Genomic DNA, 25,480 nt, shown 5'->3' on the forward strand with positions numbered 1-25,480 from the left:
GATCCTTCCCCCTGGGGCTCCTCAGCTTGAGCAGCATGTTCCTGGGAGCAGGGCAATGGGGGGGTGGGAGGGGACCTGCTGAGCAATCACCCCCACCCACTGCAAGAGCCTTGTCAGCAGGATGGGGGGGGGGGGCTGAAACGAGGAGTTCCTTCAGCATGGGCGCCATGCAGTGCGCATGCACGGCATCGCGCCGGGAGCGTGCGGAGGGAAACCTGAGCTGCTTCACGGGAGACCCGTGCACTCGGTGCTTGTGGCTCAGCAGCAGCCCAAACTAGAAGCTGGCCCCACTCCTTGCTATCATGGTGAGAAGGGCTTCCTCGCCTTGCCCCCTGCTGCAGCAGCCAGCCTGGGCAGCGGTGTCATTGCTTGAAGCTTGTCCCCTTCCACGAGACCTAGTCTTTGCTCCCTGGGACTCCACTTCTTTCTCTAGAGCCCAGCCTCAGTCGAGCAGTTTCCCGACAGCCTGCCTTGCATTGAGGGTGCTGTGCAAAGCCACAAGAGCCTGACAGCAGAGCCAAGGAGGGAAGCAAGGAGGACACAGGCCTCCCCAGGACATGGTGGGTGAGCTATTTATGGGCTTTGGGAACAGGGTGGCCTTCCAAGTCTTGACCTCCTGCAGAATCTATGGCCTTAGCTCACCTCCTTCTGCCATTGTGGGGAAAGGATCAGGTGAGTCCTAGAAATGTGTATAAGGACCCAGGGGCTTCACCAGCGGCTTGAAAGTGCTGTGAGAGATGGACAAGACCATGTTAATCCCCTCTCCCTCTCTGTTTCTTAAAGATTCTGCTAATGCATCTCTCAAAACTCTCTGCACCATCAGGAGGCTGTTCCTGCTGCTCGGGGTTGCTGGGCTGCTGGCGGGGACAGCGGCTGGGGCATGGCTCCTAGGTCAGTGTCTGCCCTGGGACAGCCCTGCTGCTGTGGGCAGAGCCCAGCTGCCAAACTGACGAGGGGGTTTGGGGTGCCAGCAGCAGAGGTGGTGGTGATGGGAGCTCCCTGGTTGGTGAGATGCGGCCTGGGGCAGGGGAACACAGCTGGTGTGGGCTCTGCTGCTGGTTGCTGTGGTCCCAGCAGCAACCTGCTGCTGTACCCATGGAAAGGCTCGTCACCTCTTCCAGCGGGCAGCTGTCGTGGTTTAACCCCAGCCAGCAACTAAACACCACGCAGCCGCTCACTCACTCCCCCCCACTCAGTGGGATGGGGGAGAAAATCGGGAAAAGAAGCAAAACCCGTGGGTTGAGATAAGAATGGTTTAATAGAACAGAAAAGAAGAAACTAATAATGATAATGATAACACTAATAAAATGACAACAGCAATAATGAAAGGATTGGAATGTACAAATGATGCACAGTGCAATTGCTCACCACCCGCCGACCGACACCCAGCCAGTCCCCGAGCGGTGAATCCCTGCCCCCCCCCCACTTCCCCGTTCCTAAACTGGATGGGACGTCACATGGTATGGAATACACCGTTGGCCAGTTTGGGTCAGGTGCCCTGGCTGTGTCCTGTGCCAACTTCTTGTGCCCCTCCAGCTTTCTCACTGGCTGGGCATGAGAAGCTGAAAAATCCTTGACATTAGTCTAAACACTACTGAGCAACAACTGAAAACATCAGTGTTATCAACATTCTTCACATACTGAACTCAAAACATAGCACTGTACCAGCTACTAGGAAGACAGTTAACTCTATCCCAGCTGAAACCAGGACAGCAGCGCAGGATTGTTCCTAGTGTCGTGCATCTTCAGATGCTGCCTGGGCTGTATGAGTCTACCTCCACCCCCTTCTCTGTTTCCTGAAGTGAAACACCTGAAGAAGCCTCAGCCAGACCAGGGCTTCACCCTGCTGCAGGAGCCGGGTGCAGTCCCAGCATGCAGTGATAGTGAAGAGGAAGACCCCATGGTCCGTAGGGCTCACAATAGAGGTTTGCATCTTGGTTTGCTGCCACAGAGGCAGGGGAGAGGGGAGCAGTGTGCAGGACAGAGCCTGCCAAGCCCAGCAAGAACAGAAAAGATGCTCTTTAATAATAAATATCTCCTGCTGATCCGCTAGCTTCTTTCAGCTGCATTTTGTGGTTGTTTCACTTTGCTTTTAAGTGCTGCCGCATCCCCCAGCATTACGGGTTTGTTGCATGGAGCGATCCTACAGCAAAGGCAAGTCTTGCAGGACTCCTTTGCGTGTAATCACTCAGCAGAGCTGCCACGCAGGCACTGAGAATAGGTAAATGTGTTCATGTATAGTTTCTAATTGCTTCAAATGGCTTTTTCTGGGGTATGGTTTTGTTTTGTTTGGGGTTTTTTTTTGCTTTAGATGTGCATGACTGTCCACTGTGCTGGCTCTGCACGAAACACTGCAAGGAAGGGAACTTGCAGGTTGTCTTTAGTGGAATGGCTTTAGTGTCTTTCAGAATAAACGTGGCAAACTCCTTGCTGGAGGCGCAGGTGGAAGGCCGTCCTGGCTGGCTCCTGGCATGCCACGAGCGCTGGAGTCTCTCCCTGGGCACCCTGCTCTGCCGGCAGCTCGGGTATCTCAGGTGGGCATGGCAGATGCAGCCACTTTGACCCCTACTTGCCCTTTTCCGAGGGGGATGATCTTGGCAAAAGCAGGTGCTTGAAGGCTGGGAGGTTCGTCAAGGCAGCAGTGCCAGATCGCACAGCTCCCTGGTAAATGCAGGGTGGAAAGCAGGGCTCGGGCTGGCGCAGGGACCTGTGAGAAGAGCTGCAGAAGATCCTTCCTGCCAAGGAGGTTCATTCCTGGCTGCCAGAGTGGCAGGACGGTGGACCGTTGTTCCCATGGCAGGGTTACATTCCTGATCCCCTAGCAGGTCCCCAGCATCTCTCTGGAATACTTGCCATTGCTTCTGCAGAATGACCCATCAGAAAGGAGTGAATGTGAAAGATGTCAAGGTGAATGACACACAGGAGTTTGTTCGGGTGAGACTGCAGCAGGAAGGCAGCCTGGAAGACATGTGGCAGGTCAGGTAAGGGCAGCTCTGGGGGAAGTAGAGTTTGCTGGTGGGGCTGAAACACAGGCCTTTTTTCAGGCCTAAGAACATAGAAAACTGTCCCGGTTTTGTGCAGTAAGCAGTCCCTTTGGGGACTGCTGCAGCTGCCCTGGAGCTCCCCAGTGCCCTAGGGGTTTTGGCTCACATGTATGCTGACCAGAGGCTTATTCCCATGCAGGAGCAGCTGTGAATTGGGTCGAATTGTGGCTCTGAAATGCTCAGGTGAGTGCCTCTCTCCTCTCCCATGTCCCCAAGATCTCTGCCTGGATCTAGCAGTTTCTTCGCTCCTGCTCCACCTGCTTCCATCACCCTCCAGCCTGAGGGTCTGGCACCTGGAGCTTTGCCTAACACCTGCTCCCTGGCCGCCTTGCAGAATGTGAGCTGCGCCCTGGTGCTGGGCGGGTGGTCGGGGGGATGGATGTGCCCCTGGGGCGCTGGCCCTGGCAGGTCAGCGTGTACCATGGCTCCCAGCACCACTGCGGAGGTTCTGTGCTGGCACGTGAATGGATCGTCACGGCGGCTCACTGCGTGCACAGGTACCCCCAGGCTCTCCCGTGCCCTGCCTTGGAGGCACTGTGTATCTGCTCCTGTCCTGGGCCTTGGCGCTTGTTGCCCTACAGTAAGAGGCATGCTGTATTTCTGCTCAGTTACAGGTGGCTTCCAGCCTCTGCCTGGCTGGTTTTCGCAGGCGTTATCACCCATGGCTCAATCAAGCATGAGGCTGGGGTATCAGTAAAGAAAATAATTTACCACCCGCTTTATAATGACAGTAGCCTCGACTACGACATTGCTCTGATGAAGCTCCAAGTCCCCCTGAATTTCTCAGGTAAGATGCTGTCGTGATGCTGTTGTGTCCTTCTCCCATCTGTGGAGTTGTCTGTCTTATCCCACAATTAGGAGGTGGCCAAAAACAGGCCTCTTCTGAACCTGCCATTTCAGAGCAGGTCTTTAAGGATGTCCAGCCTGGCACCTGGGAGGCAGCATGCACAGCAGTACAGTGTTTTGAACTGCACCAGAGCTGTGAATTACTGGGAAAGGTGGCTGTGGGAGCTGAAGTCCCCAGAGCGCCTGGCCCAAGAGCCTTTCACATCAACGTGCCAGGCTGAGTGGCTCTGCAGACTGGTAGCTCCACAGCCGCTTGTGCTCAGCACAGCATGAAGCTGTCCCTGCTGGCCTGGTGCTTACCGCTGTCACCTTCTTACCAGATGCCATCCGTGCTGTGTGTCTGCCACCCTCCCACTGGGACCTCTTCCAGGGCATGCAGTGTTGGGTCTCTGGCTGGGGCTATACCAGACCAGAGCAAGGTAAGCTCCCATCTTGTCCCTGCTGCTCAGCACTGACCGGAGGGTCCCCACTGGCCCTGTCCAGCCCCTTCCATGCCCCATGTGATCTTGCAAATGCCCCCTCCTGCCTTCATCCCACCCCTGCTCCAGCAGCTCTGCACCCCACATCCACAGCTCCTGTGGGCCTGGCTGTATTTAATCCTATAAAGTAATCCCATCTTCTGACTTCTCCAGCTAGTGCCCTGCTCTTCCCCTCTTGCTCCTTGCAGATCTTGTTTCCCTCTTGGCCTCTCTTTTTCCTTCCCCAGCACAGGTTACTGAGACACTGAAGGAAGCACTCGTTCCCTTAGTTGGTACCAAGAGATGCAATAGTTCGTGCATGTACGCAGGCAGGCTCACTGCCAGGATGTTGTGTGCCGGCTACCTGCGTGGGAAAATAGATGCATGCCAGGTAACAGGAGGGAGCAAGTGGTGCATGCCAGGTGTGCATAGCAGGCATGGAAAGGAGTGATATGTTGTACATCCCTGTTATGCTCTAGCAAATGCTGGGTTTCGTGGCAATAGCTTGCAGTAAACAGCCTGTGTAGGGTAGTGCTGGGCCCTTTGCATCTTGCACTGCAGTGTGGTGCCCGCAGTGCCCTGGTGCATCGATGTCATGCTGAGATTTAGCTATCTTTATAGAAGGAACATTGAAACCTTGCAGGGAGGCACACGCTGTTGTTTGTACCTGCGTTTCAGCTTCTTGTGTGGCCAATGGAACAAAGCCATGTGGCAGAAGCCAGCCTGATCTACATCCCAGCTGCCAGTGGGGCAGAGCTGCTTCGTTAGTCCTTGCTCCATCTTGCAGGGTGACAGCGGGGGACCCCTGGTTTGTCAGGATGAATTCATGTGGCGCTTAGTAGGCATTGTGAGCTGGGGCCAGGGCTGCGCTGAACCCAACCACCCTGGGGTTTATACCAATGTGGCTCAGCTTCTGCCATGGATTCATCACATCACTGAGGTAAGCTGGAGCAAGCAAGGCTTGCCTGACCTACAGCCATGCATGTTGCATAGACAAATCCTGATGCTAGCATCCTATTTTAACTTTCCTTCACTACCCTACGCTCACCCTTGACGCATGAACCTCTGGGACAACCTCTTCTATGGTACTGATTCCTTTTTTTTTTTTTTTTTTACTAGATCTACTAGAAATAAGGCAAGGAGAGACTTCACAGAGCAACACTTTGCCTTTTCCACATAGTAAGTGGAGAATGGTCCAGGACTAATTCATGTTGTGTTACTATAACCGTAACAGAATCCCCAGACAACACTAGAAAACATGCTTGGTATAAATAGTTTATTAAAGAAAATAGCAAATTACATTTCTGTGAACAATCCATAAGGGCTAAGTGGTGTTTTTCAAAATATGCGGTTTTTTGGATTGCTGTGTGTAAAGGGGCAGGGGATCCCACAAGCTGCAAGTGTTATGGGAACACTCCCAACCTTCAGATAAATTACTTGGAGGGGAAGAAAAGAAAAAGCTACAGTTTTAAGCAGCAGTTGGATTTTGCTTCGGTATCTCCCTTCCTTGGTGCATTCCTATGTGCTGGACTCGGCCTAATGGCCAATTTGACTGCATGTGCCCCCTCCCTATGCCAGTTAAAGCCAGAAACAGAAGGGTCTTCTCACCACCTGCCATGGCTATGCTTGGCTGACCCAGCAGGCAGAATGGCCATTCAGTTCTGCAATGGCTTAGGTGCAACGTGAAAGCCAGCTGTGATTCAAGCCCTGCACAAATGCTTGGAAATGTGAACAGAAGTTGGACAAAAATGCAAATTAAAAAGATATAATGGTAGATAACAGATTAAAACATTAAGCTCTGTGATTGAAACTTTTGTAAGCACTACATGGTAGGAAATACTTTGTTCCATGTGTGCAGCAACTGGCACATCTTGGCCTCTGGGCTATGTTTTAATGAATGCTCTTGGTGAGCTTTTCAAATGTACATTTCTCAAAGTCTCAAACACAGCCTTTTGTAACTTAAAAGATAATGCTATGAGTGCACACTTCGTTCCTTTTTTATATTCATTTACATTTCTCTCATTATTCTTTAAGGACAGAAAATTTACTACCAGAAAGACAACAGATGCCAGACCTACCTAGTTTACACATAGCAAAAAGGTAAAGGAAGGAGCTGAACTGGCGTCTAGAGTTGGTAAAGTGAGACTGAAAAATTCTAAGTCAGTTTTAAGATATTTGCCATGAGGAATTTTGCTACTTGTGCAAAACTCAGTGACTTGATAAACAGTTCACTCAGAACAGGATCTCTTCTCCCCCCACCCCTCCTAAATTTTCACTCTTGAGGTCTGCTCTTCAGGGAAACCTGAGGTGATAAAGAGCAAAGTTTGGCACTTCAGCATTCTTCAAAGGGTATCAAAAGCTATCAAAGTTTGTGGGCTTCCTATGTAATCTGCAGGGACAGAACAGGTAAGACACAAAGGGGCTACATGGCCCCAGTGTAAAACTGCATAGGTAAGATTGACTATTGAAAAATAAGAATCCCTCTACAACACCCTTAAGCAAGCAAGCTTGAGATGACATTATACAGCACCTTGTATGAGAGGCCCATCTGATAGCAGTGCCCGTTCTCACAAAGAGATGTTGGCTACAAGATGTGATTTATTCCCCTATGCTGGGCTTAACAGGAAGATGAAATCCTAGAGAATGGAAATGAGCAAACATGACAAAAAGCATCTCTTCTTCACCAGGACAGTACACGCACCAGCTCATGAAGGAAAACTTGGATCTGGGCAGAACACCTCTGGGGAGCATGGCAAGAGGTTGAATTTTTAAGCCCAAACTCTGTCTGCCTGGCAGATGGAGCACAAGCAGTTAGTGTCCATGTGTTACCCACCTTTGATTTTTCTGGTCCTAGACTCACAGAGCCATTCTCTTTGCCCTACAAACATTGAGCTAGGAAATGTTTCTTCTCCCTCAGTTAAGCCTCCAGGAAGCACTTACCTAATGCTAAGCTTTTTTATACCAGTACAAATAAGAAGGGTCCAATCCAAAAAATATTTGAAAGACTCAGTTTGCTCGCTCTTTGTCAGAAGATGCAACATGTAGGGAGTGAACAGAGTTACTTAATTTTGGCCAGTGCTGCTGCTCTCCTTTCTGTGTTCTGGAACAAGGCTCGGATCAGACTCTTCACTTCAGCTGCAGAGAATTCAGCTGCAAGAGGCCCCTTCCCATCCGCCCACCTGCGTGGGAAAGAAAGATCTTTAACCAAACTGCACAGAAAAGTCATGTTACAACAAGCCTTCTGAGCACTTGTTACGGTAGTAAGTCTGAAGGCAAAACAAACCCAGTTAGCAGCCTATTAGCTGTATGCAACTTGAGTCCAGAATTGTTTAGCTAGGTGTATAAAGCCACAGGTTGTGAGGTAATTCTTGCACTCATTACAAACTGCACCTTTTCCTTCTCCAAAATAAGCCCAAAGCTTGTCTGCAAAATCCCCATTCACCTCCCAAACAACAGGAGAAAAAAACCACAAACAACGTGGTTTATGCCCAGGTGGAAGTAGAGTTGGGAACTTTTAGTGGCTAACACCAACAATGTGCAACAGCAGCAATGAGCAGGGCACAGAAAAGGAACTGCCTTCCCTATGTGCTTTCTCTGTGGCTGGTACATTTTCAGTTTAGCCTGCTGGGGACAGTATGTTTTCTTGCCATTCAGATGTATGTGTGAGGCAGCTGTGAACACGGAATGTCTAGCTTCTGACAACTCATGCCAACTAAAGTAATAGAAGTAATTATGCAAATCCTCATGTATAATTCAGATGAATCCCCCCTGCAAGTTAAAAGAAGCAAGAAACAGCATCTAAAAGGTAGAGGCCAATCATGTGGAATGATTGCAGGAGCAAGGCACAACTAACATCAAAAGCAGTTGGCAAAATGCCAGGCTGCTTACCGTGAAATACTTCTGAACTTAGAGAAGCCAAGGGGTATGCACAATCACTCTGTGGCTGGCTCTCCCATGGCACTTGGTTTTTTACCATAGCCTTTTTCTTTGTAGGAGGCAGCTGAATATATGAGCAAGCTTGAAATGGACTATAAACACACAGCCAAGAAACAGCCACAGGAGCAGTTATCTGATCCTTATTAACGGTGATTGCCTTTCATCTGAACAGAGTCCCCCGAGTGCAGCGCCCTGCCAATGTCAGACTGCTTCCCAGTTCCCTGTTATTGGGGTGAAGAACTAACTGAAAAGGAAGAAAGGGAGACACCTACTGATCTACTATTTCTTGGAGGTTGGCTTGCAAGATGATCATCAGCTCTTTGAATGTCATCCATTTCTGCACATAGACTGGAACTTCCTCCTGGTATTTCTTATTTTTGTCGTCTTCAGGTAGTGGGGTGAAAACTTGGGGTCCTTCCTCCACCATGGTCCTACAGAGGGAGTACAACCTATCTGCATCTTCTGCAGAGATGTCCTAGAATTTAACAAATGTTAATAGGGGAGCAGTTAGATATATTTTTGGAGTGCCAAGCAGCAAGTAAAATGAAAAAAAGGTGGCTGTGTGTGTGAACATGAAAGCAGTGGTTTAGATCACGTCAAACATTCTCATGCTAATATAACTTATTTCACGAATAGCTATTTCAGCAAGCTCTCAGTGATTGCCTCAGAACAATGGTTGCGCTTCTAAACAGCATGTCTTAGTGCAATAGCTAGCCTTTTCCTGTGAAGCAGAGGTGTTATGATGGTCTGAATGGTTTACAAGGAAATTGCTCAGGCATTGCCAGCCCAATGATAAAAGCCAAGCTTTTTGGCAGGTACAGCCTGAGCAACTGTCCTGTAAACTAGCTGTTATGGGAAAAGAGGACTTATTAGCCTAATGCACAGTGGGAAGGCTCTTTGGATGTAGCCTACAACTAGAACAGATGCACTAATGTGTTTCTATCATTTGCTGTGAAAACATATTTTAATTAGGAAATGTAATAGCATAGTTGTACTTAACCCAAGGTAACCTGACAATCACTTAAACACAGTCCTGGGAGTCAAATGGAGATTTAAACAGATAAGAATTTCAGTTTGAAATGCCACAGGTATTTCAGCATCTGGGGCTCAGATAGGATGGAGAGGTTCATTAGAGATGCACAGATTGAAAATGTATCAGAATAGATGGAGTTTGAGACAACAGTTGACTCCTGTGCCCTGAACAAAGAGAGAGATCAATTCATAGAAATGTTTATAGTAGGAGTGACATGCCTAAACCCAAATTAAGGTGAAATCCCAGCCACTTCCCTGGCTCTCCCCTTGACTACAGAGTCATGGAATCACTGTAAGAGTATATTTGGTCTCAACTGGATGTGTGGGTTATTGATATCTTGAACATTTCTCATAGACAGGACCATAGTTATAATTTCTGTGAAAGGTAACTGTTCCCCTGAAACCTGATCTTGGAAAGAACTTCTAGAGATCACAAATGCTCACTGTTCACACTACCCTGTGCCTGGCATATCCATCTCATGCAGTTACCTCTAGGGCAGCAATCCTAGTGACAATCTCTGTGAGAGCTGTGTTCAGTAAAGTCCCCATAGCCTTACAGTATACGTTCACTGGAAGGACATCTTGCCAGACTTTTCCCAGTCTTTTCAACTGATGCAATACCTGGAAGATAACAGCTATGTGTTATCTACATGTTATCAAAAAGAACGTTAAGAGATGCACGAAATGATAAGGTGACTACTTAAGATCAGAAGCCAGTTTGAAAGAAGCAAAAGGTAATGAAGTATCCTGCTACCACCTAGAGCAGATATTCCTGGGAAAAAATGCAACATTTTCAGTTTGCATTAAGGCTCATCAAAAGTGTGACAGATCTTTTCCTTGAAAAATGAAAAACATTATAAATGTACTACAAACAAAAGTTCAAGATTAAGAACCTTTTCATTTCAACTTGGAGCAAGAGGAACTGAACTTAGCATGTTTCAATTTTACAAAGAGACACAGCCCAGAGGAAAAAAAAAATCATGCCAGAAAATTGTTGTTTTGAAAAGTTCCACTCTGCTGAAACACTGCACACTTCTCAGGACTGAGATTACATACTGTACCTTCCCAAGGACAACATCTACAGACAACGGGATATTTGGCTTTGATTGCCTTGCTTACCTGCCTTATTGCTTTGTTTGCTACACAGTAATTTTCTTCATCATCCATATTAGAAAAATTCCTGGCACTTGACAGCCTCTCCAAGATTTCTCCTTTCTGTACCCGCATCTGGGCCAGAAAACACTCCATCCCTTTAAGAGCAAAAACAAGCAGAGAGAAGCAATTAAGCAATTACTGAATCTGCTCTCCCAATTTAGAGACCTTAAGTGCTGAATAATGAACTTGCTATAAAGTTTTTTTTAAAGGAATTTCCAGTTTCTGAACAGCCTCATAGAGCAAATTTAACCAGGCCCAGTCACATACACAGTACGCTCTTGTGCATCTTGCATTGCTACAACGCTTTCGAAAGAGCTGAGTAGCAGAATTAACTATGGATGACAGGCTCCTATTAGGCTCATACAAATTTATTTCAGAATTTATTTCCATAGAATAAACTAAAGAAAGTATCAAAGGACTGAGGAGATGATCCCAAAACGTCTAACTGCCACAACATCTTGCTGGATAATGAACTATTAGAACTATGTGCTGGACAAGAACAGTTGTGTTTCAAAGAGTCAAGCCCTAAACAGCTATCTTGCTTAGAGTCGTAATGCTCTGTCAGACTTCCCAATCTAGAAAACATCCTTGCTACTTGTCCAAAACTCTTAACAACCTGCTGCTTGAGTCGGTAGCCACACTTACGTTAAATCATTCAGCCACAACTGCCAGGACTAATTACCATGTCATCCATCAATGTATTTTAATACTGAAAGGTAAAATTACCAAGTCTCCTAAAACCAGGTACCAGATCTACAAAAGTAGCTGCTCCGTCACACAGGATGTTAGTCAGGCGGTATCGGAACTGGTGTCCCAGGGTGAGCAAGTGGTGAGCAATATACATGCAGTTGTTGTGGTGAATGGCTGCCAGCTGGGGTAATTTCTGAAGGTTCTCCCTGTCCCAGAAAGGAGGAAGAGAAAAGGAAGAAATGTATTTATTTAGACCTGTCTCTGTTAAAACAAAAAGGTCACGCCAATCCTAGAGAAACTCGCAGTCTGTCTCAGACAAATGTTGCAAGTAACTAACTGTGGGCAATGCCTGATAAAGAGATCAGTCGGAACAAAAGCATTTAATCTCCTGTCACATCCACAAGAACTTACAGGAAAGGAGTTCATGGCTAGTGAAATGGTGCTCCAGCATGGGAACCCTGTGTTATATCCACATTGTTTCTAGGAGTGGACTTTCAACCAGGAAGATACTTTGTTATAGCAAAGTTATGGTGAGGAAAAGAGAAAGTCCTTTTCAGTAATACCCCAGCGTTCTCTGAACAAAATTGTATACTTTCCATCTTCATTGCTGCTCTTTTTTACAGGAAAAACATCATGAAAAATCTCTGCATCAGACATGGGGTCAAAGTTACATGGCTGGATTCAAACACAACTGTTCTAAAAACTGCAACTATCTCCTTGGTTGTAAGACTACCAACTTGGAAACTCTCAAGCACCTCTTTTGCAGCAGGTACAACTTAATAACAGATTAAGAGTACGAGCTTTTTGCCACTGGAGGAAGCCCTTAGTAATCTCTGGCTGTGGTGGACAACTTGGGGACAAGTGGGGCTCTTCCAATAGCATCGTTCTCTCTCCAAAATAGGCCCTATAAGTAATACACACACACGCACTTACTTGTGGTATGTTGGCACTACATCATAGAACAGCTGGAATATATTCCGTACTGAGTAGAAGAGCTGTATACAGCTACAAGGAAAACAAGGTTCACGTTAGTTTGTCAGTGGAATTAACGTCTTGTTCATAAGTGACCCTCAACCTTCTCCAAAACAAGGTTTTATTAGTAGTGAAGTACTGGCACAAAGAATAGATTGTCAGGATCAATTACAGTGATGTCAACAAAGGCAACATTCTGGAAAATTCACAAAGGCTGTGATGACCTTGTAAGTTCAGTGTGGAAAAGACAAGCTTCAGACCATATGTCAGAAGGGGGAATATATGAAACCCCAGAAACAAAGGGGACAGTGTCCCTTCCCCACCAGGTGTGCACAAATAGTCAGCCCTCTCTCTGCCACGGTACACTGAAGGGCATTCAGTACCTAGGCAACTCTCCTCCTTCAGGGTTGTGGTCTCCAGTTTTTAAAGCAGACTGTATGTGTTTTCTCAAAATGTTTAATTGTTTTCACTGAAGAGCCCTGCCAGATGCAGAGCTGGAGTTCTTTGCTTTCACCCAGCACAAAGAATGCAAGAACTCATCTCAGAATGGGTGCTATCACTTACCATTTGTTTTGAAAAAAAGAGATGGTTTTGATTTTTCTGAATGCCTGACAGCTAACGTATGATAAAACATTGAGGGGAACACTGCAGTAGTGTTTCTCCCAGCTAAAAGACTGAAGTCATGAACTACGTTGTGCACAGTAGGGAGCCTACCATGTTTTCACTGCTTTAATAGCTAAAATACAATAAAGTGTACCTGAACGTTCTCTGAAAACTTAAGTCCAAAAGGCTGCTTAACCTGAGTATTGCAGGGAACGTCGTCTGCAGCTGTTTCTGCTGTACCAGTCTACTGCACAAACCCAGGGATGCATTCTCCAGCCAAAACAGAGAGTAACCTTCATGATCGATTCTAATTTTAAGTATCTTCTGTTCTTTTAAAGTTTTTAATCTATTAACAGATGCTTGGTATGGCCAAAGGCAATAAGTATCTGACACCCAAGAGTTACCTGCTGATATATAATTCCTACCACTGATCTGTGCTGGCTGTAGCCTCCAACAGCGTCTGATAAGCCAGCTCCATCAGTTTCTCCACTGAGGAACTGATGCGGCATGTGGGCAGAGAAAACGTGTACCGGCTCAGTTTAGTCTCATTCTCCAAATTCACCATGTTGTTATGCAGAAGTTTAGAAGTTTTCTGCATTTTTAAGTGATCTCCTGCCCCAGGATCAGGAAGCCTTGGTAGGGCTACAGAGGAATCAGGTGTGATCTACAGGAAAACAAGAAAGAGGTGTAATTTAATTTGGAGCCCACAGAAAGGAAACTGTGCAAGACTACAAAACGCTGAATGACAGATTTAAGACTCAAGAGCAACACAAGGCTGCAGAAGTCCCCTAAGAGTGCTGGAAGTCTCCTGGCTTGTGAACAACACAGCAGATCACAAAACAGTCTATATGGTGTTGCATGCCTAGAAGTAAGTCTGTAAGTAATCCTCTAATTTTTCTTATGCTTATGACACTAGCTAGAAAAGCCCATGCAATCAAACTTCAAGTATTTTAAGAAACATTTTGTTAGTGAAATAACCCTCTTGAGCACTACTGAAAAAGGTTTTGAAACTGTTGTTTGCCAAGATCCCTAAATAATCAAGAGCATTCAGAGCTCCGCAAAAAAAAAGGACTCGACTGTTCTAGACAAGCCTTCTTCAACAGCTAAGCTACTTTTCCACACAGAAGAACAGTGTATTGCATCAATAGTCACCTTCACAGTATTATGTATTTCTGAAGTCATCAGGTTTCTGGCTGCCACAATCACATCCTGGCACTTCTTGTTAGCAAAGTGGGAATTGACATTACGGGCGTATTTCAGTAAATCAGTCGTGTCTCCTTTCAAAAACTGCATGTCCTTCAAGGCTTTTTCAAACTCCTCTGTGGATTTAATCACCTGAGAAGAGCAGACATATTCTAGATTAACATAGTTTCCTAAAATCAAAGAACATGATTAAAGTTGGGTATAAACTCTTCCACTCAGCTGAAAGCAAAGGACTGAACTAGGTTTTAGAGGGCACTAACCATCCAACAGCTTTTCAGCAATCTTCTGGAAAAAGCTGGCTCAGCTGGGGGCCATGATCGCACAATAATACAGTGTTTGAACTGCAGGTCTGTCCCCCCCCCGACCCTGCTGGCAACCTAATTCAAAAACCAGAGGAGCAAGATGATCGAATTTCATTACACTGGACCACCTGGGGGAAAGGGACTGGGAGGTTTATCCTATGACTGCTTCTGTTTGAAACAGCGCCCTCTCCAGGAAAAGGAGCTTTTGGCATTCTTCACTAGCAAGAAGTTCTGTTTTATGTATGTAGTTTTTAAAAAATTTTTGTGGCCTATGCAAGAAACCCCTGTGATCATCAACAAAAAATGCAAAGACAAACAGAGCGGTCAGTCCTCAGGAAGCCAGTTCGGCAAGCAGCACTGCCACATCATCATCTTCGGCCTCTCGCAGAGACTCAGACAAGTGCCTTACATCGCACAGCCTGAAAGTCCTCACGTCTTAGCTAAATATGGCCCGAGTTCCACAGATCAGAGACCTTACACACTTACATGACAGGAAACACAACCCACAGCTTAACTGTGGAAGAAGAAATACACAATTCTAGATTAGCAAAATACAGCTTTTTTTCAAGCTGGCCATCTAGCATTTCCACCACATGGATCTGAAAGATTTTTGAGACCTACCTCTACATACTGCTCTAGTTTGCTGCTATTGGTTGGGATTGAATTCACTAGACAGTTCTGAATGAGGCAGTCCGATAACTCCTCCCATATTGCATCACCTAGTAGTTCCGCAAGTGTAACTCTGCCATTCTTTTTATCTTCCGCAGGCTGCTCGAGAGGCACATCTGAATTCAAGAGAACAGAAATGGATTTTAATACGCCTGCTTCCTGGACCAGACCCTTCACCAGTTCATTCAGTCCTTCCTGTCAGAACAGCATCTATCAACTGTTCCATAGTCTCGTAATGGAGGTATTCTTCTTACCAAGGCCTGTGTTGGGCCTGTGGAATCACCCCCCCCGACAAAACGACAACTAAATTTATGTGTAAACTGAGCCTGCTTTCCCAGCATGTTTTATTTCATGAAATGCTAGAAAAGCCCAGGCCAGTTTCTAGCCAACGGAAGATCCTGCATGTGACTAGCCTGACCGAGGGAACTCCCTGGACTGCATTGTGACTTCCACCTTTTAGACTTGTGGCACGCAAAGATCTTCAATGCAGTGACTGGTTCACAAGAAAGAACATTTATCAAAAAATTAATTCCTTGATCTCTTTGAGCCAAAATACTTTCCTCCTTTTTCCCAGTTCTGTGAATGCTGGGTCACCGCTAAGTCCAGTTTGACAAGGTGCCAAGCTGTCCAAGCGCACAGCGTAGCAAGTTAACATTTAAAAGCTGCTTAGACCTTACATATAATTCAGTACTGTTAACAACCAGATATTTGAGAAAGCTTCCGCTCCAATTACATGAACAGGGTACTGATCAGTCTAATTCCAAAAGGGAGAAACTACCTACTCAGCAGATATTTGTGGAGAACTTCAAAAATAAGCTTGATCTTGTCAAAAACTTCCATAGGAGAGGAATGATCCAAGTTAGGCTCCTCGGACTTAAAACGTAGGATGAACACATCTGACTGTTCCTCTGTGAATGGTTGAAGAGATGGGTATGAAATCAGAGGCTGGAGGATGTATTTCAGCAACAACTGGCCTGAAAAATGAAAAAAACGTGTTTTCCAACAGCAGGAGGCAGGCAGTTTGCTCCAGTGAGGCCCAATAGTAACTAATTTTGGAAGCAGAGATCCTTTGCACGAAGCAGAAGAAACACTCTCTTGATGAGCTGTATCAGGGAACAGCTAATGAGGTAAAACGCTGGGTTTGGTTTCCCTAAAGACCATTTTACTCACGTAAAACACATACGGAGGCCTAACAAAGAGCAGCATATTTAATGTAAAATGAAAAACAGTTTAAACAGCTGAAAGCATGAAACCCTGTCTTAGTATCTGTTATACTTCCTGATTTATTTTACCAACACCTGAGAATGCTGAAGCCCAGAGGCTGCCTGAAACCAACAGTCTTGTTCTTGGTAGATGAGGAGGCTGTAACTGGAAAAACTCTTTAAACATCAGACCATGAAACCACATAGCCACAGATCAAAACAGTATACTAAATTAAATTGACCAGAAAGGATAAATAGTTCTGGATAAATAAAGGATCATTTCCTACTAATAAGAACCAGAGCATCCACCTCAGGCTCAGTGGGAAACACAAGCCAAGAGAGAAAGAAGTCCTCCAGCGTACTGCTGAAGTGAACTGGATCTCGATATCCATCTTACAAGAAGTCTGAACTCCTGTCCGCTCAGGCTACTATAGCTATGTTTATATGGATCCACAGTTTGTCTTACCAAAAATTTTAAGCTTGGTGTGCAGTTCTCCTAGGACAGCAAATGCCTGCAGCACAGAAGCAACAGGTGGGCCAGCAATCTCCTCTTCTTTTGACGGCACTGTGCGTAAGTGCAATTCTGAATGCATCACTGACTCCAGGCTGCTGCTTTCTAAAGAAAAAGAAAAAACATCTTGCTGTCAGAGTGCAGTCTGAGATACAGCAGATCTGAGAAGCTACTGCACTCCTCAGGTGGCAGCTAAAGCAATATTCTACTTCTCCCCATTTCCACAAAACACAGTTCTTGTACAAGAGCGTCAGAAGAGGGTACAGAGTTCCTTGTGTTACAGTGCAGGACAATGGAATGCGAATCAGTCTCTTACAATGATCCAGAACTCTCATTTCAGTCACCTTGCAATTGAATGACATTTAGTGACAATTGCTTTCCTTTCCCTCTTCTCCCCATTTCAAGTCCAAAGGAAAAGGGTTTTTTCTTTTCCAAAGGAAAAGTCTGTGTTTCAGTGAAGACAGCAACATACAGACTCGTGAGCAGTTCTTGCAATTAGCTGCCTGCAACAAAAGCGGCAACCTGAAAACCTACTGGAGAAGGTAAAAGTATCCTTAAAACTAGCCTAGTGGGGAAACATGTTCAGGCTGAACAAAAATTTCAGAAAACTCTTCCAGCTGCTATGCCGAATCAGGTATTCAGTAATAAGCAACCTGAAATTTTTGGCCCAGCTGATTTCCTCAGGAGCAGAAGCTTTGCAAGAGAGCATCTCTTTTCTGATACTTCACCAGGCTAAAAAATTACTCAGAGGCTGGTAACTGTTTTGATCTCTGCTTCAACATTTTCTAAGAAATACCACAGATGAGGCAGATGAACCTTCAAAACTCTGTTGAAAATCTACTGACTACACCAGATTGCTTGTGGTAGCCCCTAAATACTCCATGAGTGGAGTGATATCCAAAGACCACTGCCACTCATTGTCACTCCTGTTCATTAGGTTACGCAAATGGCAGAAAGAGCTCCTTAAACCAACTGTAGTTCAACAGTATTACTATATTTCCTATCTCGTAGGTGCTTTCAAGTGCACATTTCAAATAGTGAAGCAAAAATAGTGAAACAAACTAGAATTGTGATTACCTTTCGAAGGAGGAAGCTTCCATACAGCCAATTTCTGCCATTCTTCTCCTAGATGATAGAGCATGTTCTGTGTCTGCACTGTGAGCTCTGTGCCTAGTGCTTTCAGGATCTTCAGCTCGAAGCCCTTGCGGGATTCCAGCATTTTCAGGCTGCTTCGTGCCTGGTGGTAAAGATCAAACACAGAACATGGGTAACTGCTAATGAAAAGCATCTTGTAAAATTCATTGAAAGTATATATGAACAATAGTGTTATATACTTAAGAAGTCACTATTACCTCTTCCAGCTGCTGAGCTGCTGCAACATACTTCTTTTCCAGCAACGCAGTATTGTACTCTTTAATAGCTGTATCAAACTGCAACAATCAGATTCATATGTCACTGTGTATCTGCTATTAGAATACAATTTTTTAAACAACGTGGCTAGAGACAGGGGAGCTACAGACAGTTATTCAAAAGAGAAGTCCAGAACAATGCCATAGACTGAGGAGCAGAGAGGATGACTACCGCTTAATGGTTTTAAGCTGCTCCCACCTCCCCTCCTCACCTCCTGTAGCTTTTTCAGAATACTCAGAACCAGTGTGTCTCGCTCCAACTGCTGCTTCAATTCGCTGAATTCGGCAACAGCGATGTTTAGATCTTGCTGAACCTAAAATAACAAACTTCTCGGTTCATTTACAGCAAGCAAATGTTACCAGACACATTTCCCCTTAAAAGTGATAACAATACAAGATTTAAATTATTTCTGTTACTAGAATAATTTGGCGAGGAGGAAAAAGGCTCAGTCTGTTTTGCTCCTTGCTAGGAAGATCCTTATAAGCATTGGAAACACTTATAAACAGGTTTCTCTTTTAATACATTACAGGTTTTTTAAAGGCACCGTAAGGAAATTTAGTCTCAAAACACAGTCAAAAGGACTTCAGTGTTACTTTTACACAGCCATTTAAAATGCAAGAATGCTTGAACAGCACCAAAAGTTAATTCCCAGTTAACACTGCTACAGAACCCCACATGTTGAAAAACCAGAGGCAAAAAACAGAGAGTGGGTCTGCAATCCGGCCTGCAGGAGCTGCTCCCATTCTCCTTAAAGACTTCAGTGAATGCACACAGCAATGGTTTAGGTTCCCATTCTGCCTGAAATCACTGTGGGACCAGTGCTCAGCCAGCCCATTGCTGTGTCACACCTTATTGCCCTATACACGGCTGATCCTTCCCTTTTTCCAGAGGAGACACGTGTGACATGCTTTTCAACTCTACAACAGAGAGCAAATCACGGCCAATCCCTTAATGACAGCTCTTTACTTACACCGCCGACGTGACACACACCTCTGCAGCACATGTCACGTAAAGGCGTTTTTTAGGGGTGATATCACCCAGGGTTCTTAGTCAGGAGGAGTCCTCTGCCGCCGGTCCCCTCGCAACGCCCCAAGATGGGGACGGCCCTACAGCTTTGGGCTGAAACCGAGTGGAATCGGCGAGGGCCGCCGAGGCAGGGCAGGCTGTCACCTCGTTCTCGATCCCCGCTTTCAGCAGGTCGATGTTGCTCGACAGACCCTCCAGCTGCGACACCAGGTCCTCGGCGCTCTGCATGCTGGGCAGGAACTCGTTATACTTCTTGTTAATCATGTTGCAGACTTCGCCCTGAAAAAGAGGGAGCATCAGGACACCGCCGTTCATCGGGTGGGCCTTCCCGGCCAGCGGCAAGAGACTCTTCCCGGGCTCAGGCCACCCCGGTCGGCCGGAGACCCCAGCATAGACCGGCCGGAGATCAGCGCCCCCGGCCCTCCCCAAAGCTCCGCTCGCGTGTGCGTGTGTCCCGCCCCGTTCTCGGCCCTGCCTTCAGCTCCTCCACGCGGCGGGAGAGCCGCCCGATGCGGGTGCCCAGGTCCTCCTTGTCGAGGCGGCCCGAGTGCGCCAGCACGGCCGCCACCAGCGAGCCCGCCGGCGCCGCCATGGCCCCGCTCCCGAACCCGCCTGCCGCCGCGCGGCACCACGGGCCGGCGCCGCCGCGGACGCCGCTACGGCAGCCGCCGTGGGACAGACTTGCTCGGGGCGTCCCCTGCTCCTGCTTGGGTATTCGGGGGTGCGGGGGGACCCGTGGCTGCTGGGGGGCTCCATGGCTGTAGGTGGGACCAGTGGCTGCAGGAGTCTTCATGGCTGCTGGGGGGACCAGTGGCTGTGGGGGGTCTATGGTTGCGGGGGGACCCGTGGCTGCTGGGGGGCTTCATGGCTATAGGGGGACCCGTGGCTGCTGGGGGTCTATGGCTGCGGGGGGACCCATGGCTTCTGGGGGCCCACAGCTGTGGGGGAACCTGTGACTGCTGGGAGACCCGTGGCTGCGGGGTCCGCGGCTGCTGGGGTGCAACCCGGGGCTGTGGGGGGGCTCCATGGCTGTAGGGGGACCTGTGGCTGCGGGGTCTATAGCTGCTGGGGGGCTCCGTGGCTCTGGGGGGACCAGCGGCTGCTGGGGGTCCATGGCTGCGGGGGAACCAGTGGCTGCTGGGGTCCCGTGGCTGCTGGGGAACACCTGGCTGCTGGGGGTCCACAGCTGCTGGGGGACACACCACCTCAGGCCCAGCTGCCCTCCCCTGCCTCTCCACAGGCGTCATGGCTGGGGTGAGGAGGCAGGGCCAGGGCACCTCAGACATCCCCCAGCTGCTGGGGGAGGAAGGCTCCAGCCCCCGGCATCCGGTACCTGACAAAGATCTCGGGGAGGGTGGTGTGTCGTGGCGAGGAGCTCTCTCCACGTCCTCTCCTCCGAGCTGGTGAAAGAGCCACCACTGCTTTGTGCCATGTGGAGGGGAAAGGCCCTGGTCACCTGGGCGCTCCTCACCAGCCTGGCCACGGCCAGCTGGGGCATCCAAGGTAAGTCCCCGGGTGTCAGTCGCTGCCCGCAGGCCGCTGCAGTGCTATGCCCCGCGGCTGAAACCGGCTGCACCGTGCAGGCTGACACGGTACGCGGAGACCCATGGTGCGCCGCGCCTGAGGGACCCCGCGCGAATGGCGAGGCAGGGGGCTCATCCTGCACGCTGCAGCGGGTCAGCAGTGGTGCCTGTTGGGCACTCACTGTGGTCCTTGGAGACTGCCACCCGTATCGCTTACGCCACGGGCGTCTCTGCGGCGGTGGGAGGGTGGCTGGGAAACAGGCCCCTGCCGCTTGCTGGGGTTTTCCGTTGCGGCACCCTGATGCAAGGTTCGTAAATGTTGATGGGGAAAAAGGAGCGAATCAGCGCAACGGTTCATGAGGACGGGATCGCTCTGCCGACTTTGCCTGCCCTAGACCGTTGCTGTGATGGTCTGGAGCTGTGTGTGTTGCTCCGTGGCTATGTGTTATAGCTCAAAGCCGCCTTGCAGTGACAAAGCACGTAAAGTTGGACGTGGCAGCACCATGGTGTTAGACCAAAGTAGCCACGGGCTTTGTACCTAGCACAAATATGCAAGCAGGAGAGGCTGTGTTCTGTAGTCCACTCCAGACTCTGCAGGTGATAGCTTTGGGCCGAGGAAGCAATTCTATGTGGTTTTTTGCACACTTTGCACTAAAAATTTTTTTTACTATTGGGTAAAAACCCAGATGGGTTTTTGCCTCCCCATTGAGGCTCAGCTCCTGTCGCTGCTGGTGGAAATATTTCACTTTCTGTTGAAATGTCTCTCGCTGCAGTTGTACTTCAATACCAATGCAGTCTGTGTGCGGGATGAGGGTCATGCACATGCAGTCTGAATGGAGTCCAGGTAGATGCCTAATTCCAGTTAGTTTTCACTCTAAGAGAATTTGGATATGCATTAATGTAACCACCAGTTGAACGCTGGACTATGTTTTTGCTGGGTAGTCTGCTTTTTCCAGAGTTTTTTGTTTGCTGTCTCCTCTCCACTGCTCAGGAAACAGCCTAATGTGATGCTCTCAACACTAGCCATCTCCATGACTGAGCTCTCCTGAGTTCTGCACCACTGTGAGGGTTGAGAACTCAGCTGTGAAGCTCTCTGCTCTCCTTTGTTTTTTTACAAAACATGAAGTAATCCTGAAAGAAGTCAGTGGGAAGGTGTTCCTGCAATGCACAACAAACGTGCAAAGTCACATCATATGGCTGAAAGATGGGAATAGGATAGGAAATGGAACACAACTGGACTTGGGTGCAGTTTACAACGATCCTAGAGGCGTCTATACGTGTGAATTGGAAAACGGAGAGGAACGCGGTGACCTCCAGGTGCACTATCGAAGTAAGTGTTGCAAACTTGGTTTCTAGAACCAGAACTGCTTGGAGTTTTCACCCAAGCAAATTTTTGAGGGAGCTACTGATTTCCCAGAGTTTGAAGGTGGTTCTACCAGTTTGTGGAAGTCCTGACAGCTCCTGTGCTAAGTTTGCCCTTGGGAACAGCCAAGCTGCACATTCCCCTGCAGCTGGTGTCCCCGTGAGAGCTCTACAGCCTCATTTAGTGCCATAACCTGGCATTCCTACTGCCTCATTGCTAGCCACTCACAGGCCCTGCTGTGGCCTGCCCTGAGTGCTAGGGACACAGGGCAGCTTGCGCTACTGCCTTGGGCCATGCAGCAAGCCAAATTTAATCCCTGGTCTCTCTCACCCTGGGACTGGAGCCTGCCTGGACTGGCAGAGCTGGCTGAGCGCTTTGGGCTCAGACTGGCCCTGGCAGCAGAGCGGAGGCAGCCAAGGGGCAGGGTCCTGGTCGTGGCCCTGCTTTCAGTATCTGTGTCCTTTTGGCCTTTCAGTGTGCCAGAACTGCATTGAAGTGGACGCTCCCACTATCTCGGGGATCGTGGTCGCAGATGTAGTTGCCACCATCTTCCTGGCAGTTGCTGTGTATTGCATCACTGGCCAGGACAAGGGACGCATGTCACGAGGTGAGGGGAGAGCCCTGCTGGCTGCCCGTGGGTGGGGACGGGAAGTGCCTGGGCATCTCTAGGAGCTGCGTGGTACCTAGGGACTTTCCATCACTGCCCACAGAGCCCAGCCACTGCAAGCTGCAGGCAGCAGCCAGCACTCAGCATGTCTAGGGTGGGGATCCATGTGAGCGCTCTGTGTACCCTTCCTGCCCCTAGCTTAGCTTCCCAGGAGAAGGCAGTGAATGCACAAGGTTAAACAAAACATCATCCCAGGGACAGCAGCTGGTGACACAGGAACATCTGATGCCTTGCAGGGGCTTTCCACCGAGCCTCCCAGAGGAAGTAAAAGCACAGGGCTGAAAGCAGCCGGCTGCTTGGGTTTGTTTGCAAATGTTCACCACACTGCCCATGACTCCCCTGATCCTTGACCATCTTCTTTCTTTCTTTAGCTTCTGACAGGCAGAACCTGATTGCCAATGAGCAGCTCTACCAGGTGAGCATGGGAGCGCACGTGTGTGTGTGTGCATGCATGGGCTTTAGCACCTCTACATGGTGTGGGGCTGCATGGTGGGACTGGCGTGGCCATGATGGCACAGCTGCTGGGGGATACTCGATGCCTCGAGGCACTGAGCCATGTTGGAGATTGCTCTCTGCTGGGGCATTCGCAGCTGCCTCCCCCTGAGTGACCCAGAGGATGGGGCAAGCCCAGCTTCCCCCTACCCGTTATTGCCTGGGGTTGTTAAGCTCTGTGTGTGGGGAGGGAAAGCTTGCCAAAAGCTTGGCAAAGAGAGGGCTGGGCCAGCTTCTCCTGTACCCTCTCTCCCAGGGCTGGACAGACACAGTTGTAACTCGTCTCGCCTTTTTTCCCCTCCTAGCCCCTTGGCGAGCGGGATGATGGACAGTACAGCCGGCTGGCACCTGCCAAGTCCCGCAAGTGAAGTGGGAAAACACTGGGGCCTGCGACTCCTTCACACTGGGAGTGATATTAAAGCAAAGCCACCACCAGTGCCCAAGAGCACCGGTACCCGGCCCTGGCACTGCCTTCGTAAGCTCACTGCTGGCAGAAGACACTGTGGGTTTTTGCCTAGAGAGCCCTCTGGCTCCTTGCCAGGACGGGCTGCTTGTAGCACTCTGCTATTTCCATAACCTCTTGTGCTTCTATATTCCTCTCATTAAAGATGAGCCTACCCCATAGCCTCCCTGCTCCGTTGGTTGCACTGAGGCCTGGGGAGCCGTGCAGTCCCTGGGGAAGGCGCACGCTGGATGCGGATCTGCCTGGATGCCTGCAGAGCCATAAGGCTCCTGCCTGTCCCAGTAGGACACTGCTCTGCCAGTGCAGGCAGGTGCCCATGTCTGTGCCACCTCTCTGTGCCAGGATCTAAATGACATCCGGGTCCATTGCTGAAGCTGAGGATGGGGGACCTTGTGAAGGAAGAGGGCTGCCACCCCTGATGCTGGCAGAGGCTTTGTCTCATTTAACTCCCCTTCCAGAATGGGGAGCGGGAACACCAGGAGCACAGTGACACTCAGCAAGGTCTGTGTCACCCCTGCAAAAGTGCCTGCGTGCCTCAGTCCCCTGGACAGAGCTGGGGGGCTGGCAGAAGGGAGGACAGGAGGATGTTTCCTCTGCACATGGAGGGCTTGGTATCTAATCGCAGTCTCCAAACCGCAGAGGCTTGCCAGGTCCCTGGCACCCAGCCAGCCTGCAAGTTGCCTCAGTGCTTAGGGGAGTGAAGCATGAGCACAGAAGCAAGCTGTGCTGGCTCCCCAGAAGAGCTTGCAGGGGCTGAGCCCGAAGAGGAAATGGAAACAGCAGAGAGGACGAAAATTGCAGCAGAGACCATGCAAAACACATGGCAGCAGAGTTGGCCAGGCAGCGAAGGCCAGAGGCAGTCCACGCTCCCCACACCTCTGAGGTTCTTGGGAGGCTGCTCCCCCACCTTCCTCTGCAGCCCAGCGGAGAGTGACTCACGTTTGTGACTAGGCATTGATAACCCCTCTTTCAGGCTTACTAGCCATCCCAGTGTGCCTAGTACAGGATGTAGTCGAGCAAACTTTCAGAGCCTTTCCCAGCTCAACCACCTTTCCAGACACTGAGCAGCACTGGGTCTCCCCATGCCAACCCCGCTCCTTCTGGCAAGGTCCCCAGCTCTGAGCAGAGAAACAGCTACTGTGGTCTGACTATGGCCAAAACGGGAGGCAGATAACAGACAGGATCAGCTAGCAGTTAGAAACCTCAGAAACCAGGTCACCCTCCATGTGCCAGTTGCACACACCTGTAGGTTGCGTTTTCCTGCTTTTCTAAGAATCTGGGTGACAGGCTTTAGAGAGCACCAGGCTGTGAATTGCCTTGTGACTCAGTGGTATAAAGTAAGCACCGAAAAAGTTAACACTCAATAAAAACTGGCCACAAACCTGTGACACATTTGACACAGCAAACAACACATAGGCTGTGCAAAGCAGCCCACTGGTGCACCCCACATGCCCTTACAGGAATTGGCATGTGATCAGCCTTGTGGGCAGTGAACAAGAAAAGGACCTGTTTTCCTATGGTGTCGGCTCTTTACGCAACAACATTTTGCTCTTCACAGGTGCAGAATAATGTCTTAGTGGTTTTTCCACTCTAACCTGCTCCAGTGAAGGGTGAGCCTGATACGGCCATTTGCAGGTAGAATATGCCAATACCTGCCTTTGGTCTGCAAAGCCATCTGGGGAGGACCTTATAAAAAAAGCGACCAGCAGACTGCCTAGTTTGCAGCGCTTTCATCACCATCAGATCTCAAAGCACCGAGCAAGCGTGGCTAACCACACACAAGGAGCAGGAGAAACCCAGAGCAGAGTGGGTGGGTATGCTCTGCACAAATCAAAGAGCCAGCAGAGGCAACGTTTAAAACTCTGTTGTTGAGAGGCTCCTCAGCACCTCACCCTTGGTAGGACAAAGAAATA

General features: G+C 48.8%; 3 protein-coding genes across 10 annotated transcripts; 2 read left to right on the forward strand and 1 right to left on the reverse strand.

Annotated features, from left to right (window-relative positions):
• The first annotated feature begins 193 nt into the window (after nucleotides 1-193).
• On the forward strand, nucleotides 194-8,548 carry LOC128141634 (transmembrane protease serine 5-like). 7 transcript variants are annotated; one of them, XM_052786613.1, is made up of 13 exons: nucleotides 194-305; nucleotides 434-560; nucleotides 784-891; nucleotides 1,803-1,925; nucleotides 2,399-2,534; nucleotides 2,868-2,981; nucleotides 3,184-3,227; nucleotides 3,379-3,541; nucleotides 3,653-3,831; nucleotides 4,211-4,309; nucleotides 4,597-4,739; nucleotides 5,136-5,288; nucleotides 8,457-8,548. In XM_052786613.1, the coding sequence occupies exons 1-13, from the start codon at nucleotides 303-305 to the stop codon at nucleotides 8,526-8,528; spliced, it is 1,464 nt and encodes a 487-aa protein (XP_052642573.1). In that variant the 5' UTR covers nucleotides 194-302; the 3' UTR covers nucleotides 8,529-8,548. The 7 variants fall into 7 exon arrangements, with proteins under 7 accessions (XP_052642573.1, XP_052642576.1, XP_052642578.1 ...); XM_052786616.1 differs by lacking the exon at nucleotides 8,457-8,548 and adding an exon at nucleotides 5,468-5,566; XM_052786618.1 differs by lacking the exon at nucleotides 1,803-1,925.
• Nucleotides 5,611-19,717, reverse strand: ZW10 (zw10 kinetochore protein). Its single transcript, XM_052786612.1, has 16 exons — nucleotides 19,535-19,717; nucleotides 19,204-19,338; nucleotides 18,245-18,346; nucleotides 17,976-18,053; nucleotides 17,701-17,860; nucleotides 16,579-16,728; nucleotides 15,693-15,884; nucleotides 14,863-15,026; nucleotides 13,889-14,071; nucleotides 13,162-13,400; nucleotides 12,095-12,166; nucleotides 11,198-11,367; nucleotides 10,436-10,566; nucleotides 9,806-9,937; nucleotides 8,557-8,759; nucleotides 5,611-7,527 (listed from the first exon to the last, which is right to left on the reverse strand). The coding sequence occupies exons 1-16, from the start codon at nucleotides 19,649-19,651 to the stop codon at nucleotides 7,407-7,409; spliced, it is 2,349 nt and encodes a 782-aa protein (XP_052642572.1). The 5' UTR covers nucleotides 19,652-19,717; the 3' UTR covers nucleotides 5,611-7,406.
• On the forward strand, nucleotides 19,705-23,728 carry LOC128141635 (T-cell surface glycoprotein CD3 gamma chain). 2 transcript variants are annotated; one of them, XM_052786622.1, is made up of 6 exons: nucleotides 19,705-19,770; nucleotides 20,300-20,562; nucleotides 21,709-21,912; nucleotides 22,421-22,552; nucleotides 22,984-23,027; nucleotides 23,410-23,728. In XM_052786622.1, the coding sequence occupies exons 2-6, from the start codon at nucleotides 20,490-20,492 to the stop codon at nucleotides 23,470-23,472; spliced, it is 516 nt and encodes a 171-aa protein (XP_052642582.1). In that variant the 5' UTR covers nucleotides 19,705-19,770; nucleotides 20,300-20,489; the 3' UTR covers nucleotides 23,473-23,728. The 2 variants fall into 2 exon arrangements, with proteins under 2 accessions (XP_052642582.1, XP_052642581.1); XM_052786621.1 differs by lacking the exon at nucleotides 19,705-19,770 and having other exon boundaries at nucleotides 20,189-20,562.
• The last annotated feature ends 1,752 nt before the right edge of the window (nucleotides 23,729-25,480 follow it).

This window comes from Harpia harpyja, chromosome 4, assembly GCF_026419915.1.
Source record: "Harpia harpyja isolate bHarHar1 chromosome 4, bHarHar1 primary haplotype, whole genome shotgun sequence".
In the NCBI taxonomy this organism is placed as follows: domain Eukaryota; kingdom Metazoa; phylum Chordata; class Aves; order Accipitriformes; family Accipitridae; genus Harpia; species Harpia harpyja.